The sequence below is a fragment of the Leptonychotes weddellii genome, chromosome X (genome assembly GCF_054177405.1).
Source record: "Leptonychotes weddellii isolate Sample4059 chromosome X, ASM5417740v2, whole genome shotgun sequence".
NCBI classification, from domain to species: Eukaryota; Metazoa; Chordata; class Mammalia; order Carnivora; family Phocidae; genus Leptonychotes; species Leptonychotes weddellii.
Window position 1 is genome coordinate 28,862,444 of NC_138385.1, and position 13,074 is coordinate 28,875,517.

The 13,074-nt window shown below is 37.0% G+C and overlaps 1 protein-coding gene and 1 non-coding gene across 5 annotated transcripts in view; both read left to right on the forward strand.

Moving 5' to 3' along the window:
- The window catches only part of LRCH2 (leucine rich repeats and calponin homology domain containing 2), a 100,148-nt gene that overhangs the window by 77,537 nt on the left and 9,537 nt on the right, over positions 1-13,074 (forward strand). For all 4 annotated transcript variants that reach the window (XM_081808364.1, XM_031039546.2, XM_006728245.3 and 1 more), the window contains 4 exons: positions 3,612-3,669; positions 4,430-4,542; positions 4,726-4,863; positions 5,017-5,094. In XM_081808364.1, the coding sequence (XP_081664490.1) occupies positions 3,612-3,669; positions 4,430-4,542; positions 4,726-4,863; positions 5,017-5,094 (387 nt within the window). The remainder of the gene's footprint in view (positions 1-3,611; positions 3,670-4,429; positions 4,543-4,725; positions 4,864-5,016; positions 5,095-13,074) is intronic.
- Positions 354-482, forward strand: LOC115944408 (small nucleolar RNA SNORA35). Its single transcript, XR_004078963.1, has one exon. It is a non-coding gene; the product is annotated as a small nucleolar RNA SNORA35 (small nucleolar RNA).

Here is a 13,074-nt window from a genome sequence, read left to right on the forward strand (position 1 = left end):
GGAGTCTGCTTCTCCCTCTGACCCTCCCCCGTCTCATGCTCTCTTTCTCTATCTCATTCTCTCTCTCAAATAAATAAATAAAATCTTTAAAAAAAAAAATCCACAGGTTAATTTGTACAAACCTAGCCTATAAAAAATTCTTTTTTTTTTTAGCCTATAAAAAATTCTAAGAACACCATCTTTTGTACAAATATTCATAATAATAATATCACCTGGATTACTTATTGGAAAATGCCTATAGAGCATAGAGAAGACTTCATTTTATAAAATTCTTATGTTTTATAATTCATCTATATTTTGAAATAAATGATAAGAATAGCTTTGCAATTTTAAATTTGAAAGAAGTAATACTTCAGCATTGTGCAATGGCCTTTGGTTTTTCTCGTAACCAATTAGGTCTGAAAGCAATGCAAGAGAAACTTCCTTTTTCCACGAGAAACTTCCCTGTGGTGGGTTGTTCCTATCGACAGGAGGGTACACATTTCCTGGCATCTTAGACCTAAGGGGGAGCATGGGGAGAAAGGGTGGATGAAAGTTAGCATTTGTGAGATCTCACCCAAATATTCTGGTGGCTTGAATGATTGATTCTTCTAATTTGTTAGACCCATTGCTTTAGAAAAAGAGATAAATTTAAAAAATTCAAAACAGTATCTTGTTCTACTTCAGATTACCTTATTTAGTATTCTAAAAGTGTGTTGGCATTAGTAAATAAATGATTATGTATTCACTTGGTGAATTCAGAAATTTCTCTAAATGTTTGGATCATCCATATTCATCATATAACTTTGGCTAATTACATAGATAGTATTTCATTTTATATAGGTGGTGTTAATTTTTTTTTAAAAGCCAGGATCATTTGTCTTTTGTTTTGGGTGAGTTGCATTATAAAACTTTTAAATGGATTTGGATATTAGCTTTATAAACATGTTTCTAAATTATTTATATGGCAAGTAAAATGGTTTGCATCCTTTTAGAAAGTAATTTAAATTAGGATATCCTAAAATTAGTCTTTATCACATGTTCTTGTTAATCTTTTCTTTTACTTTCAATTATAATAAATGTAAGCATATCAGTGACTAGTTCCCTAGTTGCCTTATGATTTTGTGATCTGTGCTCATGGAGAGAGTATTAGTGCCAGTTTTCTCAAATAAATTATATTGCTTTTTTTGTTAAGATTTTATTATTATTTATTTGTCACAGAGAGAGAGAAAGAGCACAAGCAGGGGGAGCAGGAGAGGGGGAAGCAGGCTCCCCACTGAGCACGGAGCCTGATGTGGGACTTGATCCCAAGACCCTGGGATCATGACCCGAGCTGAAGGCAGATGCTTAACCAACTGAGCCACCCAGGCGCCTCTATATTGCTTTTACAATACATTTTGCTTACATTTGGATAAGTGAAATTTTGGGGAATTCCTAACACTTTAACCAAAATAATGAAGACAGACTGTGAGCTTGTGGATGAATAGGGTGATGAACATGGGTTTTGGTGGCTCAACTAATATTCAACTTGAACTGTATAAAACATGTTAATCAACAGAAGATTTAGAGAATCAACAAAATTCTGATTACTTCCATTTCGTCTGTGGAAGAAAATGGTGAAAACAATTAGTATAGTGCTATACTATTTTTTTGTTAAAATTAAAAAAAAAAAAATTCAAGTAGGCTCCATGCACAACGTAGGGCTTGAACTCAAGACCCTGAGATCGAGTCACATGCTCCACCCACTGAGCCAGCCAGGCACCCCTAGTATAGTACTATACTGTTTGTTTTTTAAGTCTGCTCCATGCCCAGCGTAGAATCCACTGCAGGTCCTCAACTCATGAGCTGAAATCAAGAGTCAGACACTTAACTGACTGAGCCACCCAGGCACTCCTAGTACTATACTGTTAACAAAGTGCTTGCCTATACACTTGAACCTAAAGTAGTCCCATGAGCTGGGTATTATCCTCATGATTCTATAGCTAAAGAGATTGGTAACCTTTCCCAAAGACCCCGGTCAATAAATAGTAGACAAGTGACTGAAGCCCAGACTCTAGCTGCTTCACAGTTATTGCAAATATTAAAAAAGATACAGCTGAAATTACGTTTTCTTATCACTGTACAATTTCCAAAGTGCTGGGGCGCCTGGGCGGCTCAGTCGTTAAGCATCTGCCTTTGGCTCAGGTCATGATCCCAGGGTCCTGGGATCGAGCCCCACGTCGGGCTCCCTGCTCTGCGGGAAGCCTGCTTCTCCTTCTCCCACTCCCCCTACTTGTGTTCCCCCTCTCGCTGTGTCTCTCTCTGTCAAATAAATAAATAAAATCTTAAAAAAAAAATTTCCAAAGTGCTTTCTTTTAGTTATCTTAGTTAATCTTCACAACAAACACCCCATCTTAAATATGAAGAAATAGTCACAGAGAAATTAAATTTTTTTTTTTAATTTTATTTATTTATTTGAGGTAGACAGAGAGAGCACGAGCAGGAGGGCAGAGGGAGAGGAGAAGCAGGATCCGCACTGAGCAGGGAGCCCAACGTGGGGCTTGATCCCAAGACCTGAGCTGAAGGCAGATGCTTAACTGACTGAGCCACCCAAGAGCCCTGAGAAATTAAATGTTTTGCTCAAAAGTTAGCCTAAGCTTTCTAACTCCAAGCTCAGATTTTTAAAATATACGTATTTTTTTTTAAAGATTTTATTTATTTATTTGAGACAGCGAGAGAAGGAACACAAGCAGGGGGAGTGGGAGAGAGAGAAGCAGGCTTCCTGTGGAGCAGGGAGCCCGATGTGGGGCTCGATCCCAGGACCTTGACATCATGACCTGAGCCGAAGGCAGAAGCTCAATGACTGAGCCAACCAGGCTCCCCTAAAATATACTATTTCTTTCCACAGCACACCACTGTGTGAAAGCACTTTGGAACAATGTATTCAAATAGAAGAGATGATAATTTATCATCTGTTAGTATCACCTGTCACCCCCTATTAGTATGAATGTGCAGGTTTGCCTCATATTATCTACTAAATGTCAAGTCCATAGTAGATACTGAGTGAATGTTGCTAATTTCACTTATTTTTTCACTGAAGCTTATTTCACTTTGTAGAGGCTTTGATCTGGTTGTTCATTCAAAAAAATAATACCTATTTATTTTTTAAAGATTTTATTTATTTGCGAGAAAGAGGGAAAGAGAGTGAGAGAGAGTGAGAGAGTGCACAAGCAGGGGGAAGGGGCAGAGCGAGAGGCAGGCTCCCCTGCTGAGCAGGGAGCCGGATGTGGGGCTCCATCCCAGGACCCTGGGATCATGGTCCGAGCTGACGGCAGACACCTAACCGACTGAGCCACCCAGGTGCCCCCAGTACCTATTTATTTTATATAATTCATTAATTTTTATTTTTCCTTATACTATGAGAGAGAAGTATTTAAAAGCTTATGTAGTCAGATCAATTAGCAAATATTTGTAGACTTTTTTTTTTGTAGACTTTTTAAAAGTGAAATGTATCAATTTGAATTGAAATGCCGTTTGCCTTTCTGTACTCCACTAATCATGGAAACAAATACTTCTAAAATTGGAATGGATATGAATAACTACCTTGGTTATTTTGAAAGAAAAATGGTTTTATTTCTTTTCTTTTTTTTTAGGAATATGAGAGAACCGATGGTTTTTCACATGGTCCTTTTGGCTTGAAGCCTAGATCAGGTAAGTATATATTCTGCAAATAAAATTTTCTGGTTATATATGAAACTAGAGTTTTCCAGCTTAAGTGGGATTGATTCCATAGTTTTAAGTACACATAGTTCTTTCCCCTCTCCTAAAAGTAATTTTCTCTTAACCTTATTTGTCTTTCCAATTCCCATTCCCCATTTCTTTCTTCCTCTTTACCTTCAAGCTCCTGAAACCTCAGCTTTTTGCCTTAGATATACTGCAGTCTTATTTCTACTCTACTGTGACTGCTATTAGAATGACCACTCTGCCAGCAGACCAAACACTGTTTGAAATTATAGCACTCCATTATATTGTGGTTTTAAAAAGGGATCTTTTCGCATTTGGCAAGCCCAAAAGAAAATGGATCCATGTTACTTGGCAAGGTATTGAATTATAGTTTTTATTCCTGAATAACTGTATTGACCTTCAAGAATAATTTCCTTTTTCTTTAAAGATAATAAAGGCTGATTTATGTTCAATAATTTTTAACCTGGATCATAAGTTTCTAATAGCATATGTTTAAATAAGAACATGTGTAGGTGGTAGAAATCGTTACACTTGTGTTCCCTGTTGCTTTCAATTGTGCAGATAAGTAGATTTCAATTATATTCTATAAAAATATTTAGAATGTTTTAATAAGTAATAGTGTTTTATGTAGTTTGCACTGATTCTTTTTTATCATGCCTCTTTTCTCACCGCTGGATGAGTCTTCCTATTAGCCTTGTGATAAACTAGGAAATTTCTGTTTTTATAGCTTTTAGCCGCTCAACTCGCCAGGAATATGGGGCTGCAGATCCAGGATTTACAATGAGAAGAAAGATGGAACATCTACGGGAAGAACGAGAGCAAATACGACAACTTCGCAATGTAAGTGAGTTTGACCTTACAGATTTGCTCTGTAGAAATGGGTTTAACTTGGAAAATTAGCAAGATATCTGATTTTTATTTGCAAAGCTTTTTAAAATTTTGGATTATAAATGATTAGTAATATAAATATGTAGCATATATATTTACACAGGATATCTGTGATTTATACCCATTTCTTTATAGAATCTCGAGTCCAGGTTAAAAGTAATTTTGCCTGATGACATTGGAGCTGCACTGATGGATGGGGTTGTTCTTTGCCATTTAGCCAATCACATAAGGCCACGCTCTGTAGCTAGTATTCACGTGCCATCACCAGCAGTGGTAAGTTTTGTCTAGAGTTTGTTAGTTCTCTAAAGGAAGATAGGGCTTCTTGAAACTGTCTTTAAATAATATACCTCTATAAATTTAATTTTTATACTGATAAATTTCTGTATAAATATGCCTGATAAATGCCTATTTCCTCTTACTTTACAGCCTAAACTGAGCATGGCAAAATGTCGAAGAAATGTAGAAAATTTTCTTGATGCTTGTAAAAAGTTGGGTGTATCACAGGTAACTGTTATTTCTTTTAACAAAATGATCATTTAAATATTAATTTATTGTGTGCATATTGGACTTCCTCTTCACAATCGGATGAATAATGCTTTCTGAACATGAAAATGAATACCTTCCCTTGATACATTTTACTGAGTTCCAGCTTTAACCATAGCAGCTATCCAATGAATGTGTTTAAGCTGCTTTTAAAGTCATTTATAAAACAGCTACATATATGGAAAAATTCTATAATCATACATATCATTGAATAAACATGACATAGTGGCCATATTAAAACTTGATTGTAATGCAATTGCTACTTTCATTTTTCCTGCTGAAAGGCATTTGGACTCCTTTGTAAATCGATGGGTAGACTCTGATTAGAAGATTTGCATTCAGTGTTAACTGCGTTTTATTTTTTAGATTTTTAAAATTTTTTAAAAAGATTTTATTTATTTACTTGAGATAGAGCGAGGAAGAGAACAAGCAGGGTGGAGGGAGAAGCAGGCTCTCTGCTGAGTAGGGAACCCAATGCGGGGCTCAATCCCAGGACCCTGGGATCATGACCTGAGCTGAGGGCAGCCGCTTAACTGACTGAGCCATCTAAGTGCCCTTGTTAACTGCATTTTAAACTTTATTTAAAACGTCAAACTGGGGGGCTCCTGGGTGGCTCAGTCGTTAAGCGTCTGCCTTTGGCTCAGGTCGTGATCTCAGAGTCCTGGGATCAAGCCCCTCATTGGGCTCCCTGCTTGGTGGGAAGCCTGCTTCCCCCTTTCCCACTCCCCCTGCTTGTGTTCCCTCTCTCCCTGTGTCTCCATCAAATAAATAAATAAGATCTTTAAAAAAAATAAAATAAAATGTCAAATTGGAAATCTTAGTAACATATGATATGTCATGGGACAAACTGTCTGAAATTTGTAGGAATTGGCTTATGTTTCACATAATAGTTGCACTTCTATAAAATTAACAATTAAAGCAGTATTGTAAATGTATAATGAAAACGAATTATTAAAATATTACCTTTTTAGAAAACATTTTAGGCCTAACATCAAGATGATTGACTGTTGAGAGGTCATGGTGTTGTTAGCAGATCACAATATAGTTATGCTTTTTTCCCTTTTTTTATTTTTAAAAATTTATTCTTATTGAGATATGATTGACACATAATGTGTAACTTTGTTGTACACAAAGTTGTTGTGTTGATTTGATACTTTATATCTTGAGTTGTGCTTGGTTAGCTCTTTTTACCTGTGTCATCATAATCTGGCCTACAGATTCCACTTTGACCTCTTTCCTTAAGTGAATAAATATAATTTATTTAGAGAGAATCAGTTGAATTACAGTGTAATTTGGAAGCTACATGCTGTTCTCCTCTGATTACATGTCTGTGCTTCACATGATATTTTAGTGTATTTTTTAAAAGATTTTATTCATTATTTATTTGAAAGAGAGAGAGCAGGAGAGAGAGTGAGCAGGGGGGAGGAGCAGAAGGAGAGGGAGAAGCTGGCTCCCCACTGAGCAGGGAAGGGAGCCCAATGCGGCTCCATCCCAGGACCCTGGATCGGCTCCATCCCAGGACCCTGGATCGTGACCTGAGCTGAAGGCAGCCGACCAACCGACTGAGACACTCAGGCGCCTCTGACATGATGTTTTAAAAATTGAATTCTTGGGGCGCCTGGGTTGCTCAGTCGTTAAGCGTCTGCTTTCAGCTCAGGTCATGATCCCAGGGTCCTGGGATCGAGCCCCCACATCAGGCTCCCTGCTCAGTGGGAAGCCTGCTTCTCCCCACCCCAGTTGTGTTCCCCTCTCTGTCGAATAAATAAATAAAATCTTAAAAAAAATGGATAAAAATTGAATTTTTTTTTATGAAAAAGATTTTTTTTAAAGATTTTATTTATTTGTCAGAGAGAGGGAGCGAGCGCACAAGCAGAGGGAGAAGCATACCCCCCGCTGAGCAGGGAGCCGGATGTGGGACACAATCCCAGTACCCTGGGATCATGACCTGAGCTGAAGGCCGATGCTTAACCAGCTGAACCACTCAGGCATCCCTAAAAAATTTGATTCTTAAACATTTTTATATTCTTTCTTTTTGTACTCAGTCTCTTATTGAGAAAACAAAAATTAGGAAGGTTTGTTTTCTAGTTGTGATTGTATTATATACATTTTTCTGTTTTACCATTTTTAAGATTTTTTGGGGGGCATTCTCAGTAAACATTGAATGAATGCACATTTTACAAATGAGGAAACTGAGTCACAGGGAAGTTAGGGAACTTGTCCAAGGTCACACCTTTAATAACCAGTGGAGCCAAGCTGTGAATCCGGGTGGTCTGACTTCAGAACTTATCCTCTAACGTGGATATTCTCTATTTCTGTTCATTTACATGAAAGAAAAGACATTGCAAAATACTCCAGATACCTTCTTGGTACAGTAGGCAAGGGTGATCAGTTAGGAAGTTCTTATGAAAACTATTCTACTTAGCATACTCTAATCTCTCTTTAGTTTGTTTTAGGGAAGGGCTAGTGCCCCACCCAAGTTTACTGTAAGAGGGACTATGGAAGGACCAGTTATGAACTCTCTTTTTGAAAATTCTCCAGCTACTGGCAGTGAGGGAAGAGTTTAATAGTTAGCTTCAATTTGTTTCCCTGACTTAGAGTCAGTTTTTTCATTTAAGATTTTTTAAATTTTTATTTTTAATAGCTTTTTTGAGGTATAATTGACATATACATATAGATAAGGTGTACAATTTGGCAAGTTTTGACATGCTGTTATAGCATGAAATCATCAACATAGTCAAGATAATGAACTTATTCATTACCCCCAAAACTTCCCTTCTATCCCTTTGCAATCTTTTCTTTCCCAGATAACCACTAATCTGCTTTCTGTTATTATAGTTTAGTTTGCATTTTCTATCTAGAATTGTATATAAATGGAATGATAGAATATGTATGATTATTTTCTGGCTTTTTTCACTCAGTATAATTGTTTTTAAGACTCATCAATGTTGTTGCATGTATAAATGTGTCATTCCGTTTTATTGCTGAGTGGTATTTCATTGTATGAATATACGACAGTTTGTTGGTCCATTGACCTGTTGATAGCCATTTGGATTGTTTCCAGTATTAGGGGACCACTTGGACAAATAAGACAGCTATGAACATTTATATAGAAGTGTTCAGATACATACATTCTTTAATTTGGGGTAGATATCCGGGAGTGGAATGACTGGAACATATGGTAGGTGTGTACTTAACATTATAAGAAAGTACAAAACTGTTTCCCAAAGTGGTTGTACCATTTTATATTCCTATCACCAGTGTATGAGAGTTTTAGTTCCTCTACATTCTCAACCAGCATTTAATATAGTCAGTGTTGTTTTTTTCTTTTTTAATTTTTGCCTTTCTAATAGGTATGTACTGGTTTGTTAGTGTGGTTTTAATTTGCATTTCCTTGAAGACTAATGATGTTGATCATCTTTTCAAGAGCTTATTTGCCATTTGTATGACTTTTATGACGTGTTTAATCTTTTGTCTTTTTTAATTGGGTTGTTTTCTTGTCATTGAGTTTGAGAATTTCTCTACAAAGAATGGACAAAGTCCTTTATCAAATGTGTGAATTACAAATATTGTAGCATAAGTCTTTGGCTTGTCTTTTCATTCTCATTATAGTATCTTTCAAACAGCAGAAGTTTTATATTTTTTGAAGTAAAATTTATCATTTTAAAAAATTCATGTGCCCTCCTTAATACCCATCCCCCTGTCCACCTCCTCTCCAGCAACCCTTAGTGTGTTCTCTATAGTTAAGAGTCTCTTTTATGTTTTGTCTCTTTTTTCCCCTTTGTCCATCTGTTATGTTTTTTAAATTCCATATATGAGCGAAATCATATGGTATTTGTCTTTCTATGACTGACTTGTTTTGCTTACCATAATACTCCCTAGCTCCATCTATGTCCTTGCAAATGGCAAGATTTCATTCTTTTCTATGGCCGAGTAGTATTCCATTATGTATACCACTTTTTAATCCATTCATCAGTGAATGGACATTTGGGCTCTGTCCGTAATTTGGCTATTGCTGATAATGCTGCTGTAAACATCGGGGTGTATGTATCCCTTCAAATCAGTATTTTTGTATCCTTTGGGTAAATACCTAGTAGTGTAATTGCTGGATTGTAGGATAGTACTGTTTTTAACATTTTTTTTATTTTTAACGTTTTGAGGAATCTCCATACTGTTTTCCAGAGTGGCTGCACCAGTTTGCTTTCCCACCAACAGTATAAGAGGGTTCCCCCTTTTCCACATCCTCACCAATATCTGTTGTTTCCTGTGTTGTTAATTTTAACCATTCTGACAGGTGTGAGGTCATATCTCATTGTGGTTTTGATTTGTATTTCCTTAACGATGAGTGATGTTGAGCATCTTTTCATGTGTCTACTAGCCATCTATCTCGATGTCTTCTTTGGAGAAATGTCTACTCATGTCTTCCCATTTTTTAACTGGATTCTTTTTTGGGTAAGTTTTATAAGTTCTTTATAGATTTTGGATACTAACCTTTTATCAGATATGTCATTTGCAAATATCTTCTCCCATTCTGAAGTCTGCCTTTTGCTTTTGTTGATTATTTCCTTTCTTCATCTAATGTTACAGTCTTTGGTTTAAAATCTAGTCTTTCTGATATAAGTATTGCTACTCCTGCTTTCTTTTTGGCACCAAACTTCTGCTGTTTGTAGAAGCTTTTTTTCTTGATGAAGTCCCAATAGCTTATTTTTGCTTTTGTTTCCCTTGCCTCAGGACACATATCTGGTAAGAAATTGCTACATCCAATGTCAAAGAGGTTACTGCCTGTGTTCTCTAGGATTTTGATGGTTTCCTGTCTCACATTTAGGTCTTTATTACATTTTGAATTTCTTTTTTTTGTGTGTTTGGTGTAAGAACATAGTCAAATTTCATTCCTTTGCATGTTGCAGTCCAGTTTTCACAACACCATTTATTGAAGAGATTGTCTTTTTTTCCATTGGATATTCTTTCTTGCTTTGTCAAAGATTAGTTGACCATATAGTTGTGGTTCCATTTCTGGGTTTTCTATTCTGTTCCATTGATCTGTGTTTCTGTTTTTGTGTATCATACTGTTATGATCACTACAGGTTTGTAATAGAACTTGAAGTCTGGAATGGTGATGTCTCCAGCTTTGCTTTTCTTTTTCAAGATTGCTTTGGCTATTTGGGGTCTTTTCTAGTTCCATACAGATGTTAGGATTATTTGTTCTAGCTCTGTGAAAAGTGCTGGTGGTATTTTGATAGGGATTGCATTCAGTGTGTAGATCGCTTTGGGTAGTATGGACATTTTAACAATATTTGTTCTTCCAGTCCATGAGCATGGACTGTTTTCCATTTCTTCGTATCATATTCAATTTCTTTAATCAGTGTTTTATAGTTTACTTTGTCAAATGTTTTTTCTGCACCTATTGACAGGATCATGTGGTTCTTATTCTTTCTTTTTTTTTTAAAGATTTTATTTATTTTGACAGAGAGAGAGATAGCGAGAGCAGGAACACAAGCAGGGGGAGTGGGAGAGGGAGAAGCAGGCTTCCTGCCGAGCAGAGAGCCCGATGTGGGACTCCATCCCAGGACCCTGGGATCATGACCTGAGCCGAAGGCAGACGCTTAACGACTGAGCCACCCAGGCGCCCCTCTTATTCTTTCTTTTATTAATGTGGTATATCACGTTAATTGATTTGCAAATATTGAACCACTCTTGCAACCCAAGGATAAATCCCACTTGATCTTGGTGAATGATTCTTTTAATGTCCTGTTGGGTTTGATTTGCTAGTATTTTGTTGAGAATTTTTCACCAGGGCTGTTGGCCTGTAGCTCTCTTTTTATATGGGGTCTTAGTCTGGTTTTAGAATCAAGGTAATCCTGGCTTTGTAGAATGATTTTGAAAGTTTTCCTTCCATTTCTATTTTTTGGAATAGTTTGAAAAGAATAGGTATTAAGTCTGTAAATGTTTGTTAGAATTCACCTGTGAGGCCCTGGCCCTGGAGTTTTGTTTATTGGGAGATTTTTGGTCACTGATTCAATTTCTTTGGTGGTTATTGGTTTGTTCAAGTGTTCTATTTTTTTCCTGTTTCAGTTTTGGTAGTTTGTATATTTCTAGGAATTTATCCATTTCTTCCAGATTACCCAGTTTGTTGGAATATAATTTTTTATTTTATTATCTTATAATTATTTGTATTTCTGTGGGTTTGGTTGTGACTTCTCTCTCATTCATGATTTTATTTGTGTCTTTTCTCTTTTTTTTTTTTTTAAAGATTTTATTTGTCAGAGAGAGAGAGAGAGAGAGAGAACAAGCAGGGGGAGTGGCAGGCAGAGGGAGAAGCTGACTTCCCACTGAGCAGGGAGCCCTGTGTGGGGCTCCATCCTAGGACCCTGGGATCATGATCTGAGCTGAGGGCAGATGCTTAACCGACTCAGCCACCTAGGCGCCCTGATGTCATTCTTTTTGTACTTGTTGAGGGCTGATTTGTGACCTAGTGTATAATCTATTCTGGAGAATGTCCAGTGTGCCCTTGAAAAGAATGTGTATTCTGCTGCTTTAGGCTGAAATGTTCTGGACGTATCTCTTAAGTCCATCTGTTCCAGTGGGTCATTCAAAGGCATTGTTTCCTTCTTGAATTTCTGTTTAGATGATGTAAGTGGGGTGTTAAAGTTCCCTACTATTATTGTATTATTACCAATGAGTTTCTTTATGTTTGTTACTAATTGTTTCGTATATTTGGGTGCTGCCAAGGTGGGGGCATGATTGTTTAGATCTTGTTGGATAAAACCCTTTATTATGATATAGTGCCCATCTTCATCTAATGTTACAGTCTTTGGTTTAAAATCTAGTCTTTCTGATATAAGTATTGCTACTCCTGCTTTCTTTTGGCATCCATTAGCATGGTCAGTGTTTCTTCATCCCCTCACTTTCAATCTGTAGGTGTCTTTAGGTTTAAAATGAGTCTCTTGTAGGCAGCATATAGATGGGTGTTGTTTTTTATCCATTCTGACACCCTCTGTCTTTTGATTGGAGCTTTTAGTCCATTTATAGTCAGAGTAATTATCGATAGATACGAATTTAGTGCCATTTTATTACTTGTTTTGTCATTGTTTCTGGAGATTTTCTCTGTTCCTTTCTTGTCTTTGTTGCTTTTTGTCTTTCTTTCCCACTCAAAGAATCCCCTTTAATATTTCTTAAAGGGCTGATTTAGGGGCGCCTGGGTGGCTCAGCCGTTAAGCGTCTGCCTTCGGCTCGGGTCATGATCTCAGGGTCCTGGGATCGAGCCCCACATTGGGCTCCCTGCTCAGCGGTAAGCCTGCTTCTCCCTCTCCCACTCCCCCTGCTTGTGTTCCCTCTCTCGCTGTGTCTCTCTCTGTCAAATAAATAAAATCTTAAAAAAAAAAAAAGGGCTGATTTAGTGGTCACCAACTCCTAGTTTTTGTTTTTCTAGGAAATTCTTTATCTCTCCTTCAATTTTGATTGATAGCCTTGCTGGATAGAGTATTCTTTGCTGCAGATTTTTCCCATTCAGCCCTTTGAGTATATCATGCCACTTTCTTCTGGCCTGCCAAGTTTCTGGGTAAAGATCTTCTGCTAACTTTGTCTTCCCATATAAGTTAGGGACTTCATTTGTCTTGCTGATTTTAGGATTTTTACTTTATATTTCGCAAATTTAACTATCATATGGCTTGGTGTTGGCTTGGTCTTGTTGATTTTTTTAAGGGATTTATTTATTTATTTGGATTTTATTTATTTATTTATTTATTTATTTATTTAATTTATTTATTTATCCATCCTCCTGAGGGGGAGGTTGAGGGAGTGGGAGAGAACCTCCAGCAGACTCCCAACAGGGGGCTTGTCTCATGACCTTGAGATCATGATCTGAGCTGAAACCTAGAGTTGGATGCTTGAACCACCCAGACACCCCTGTTTTTGTTGATTTTGTTAGGAGTGCTCTGTGCCTTC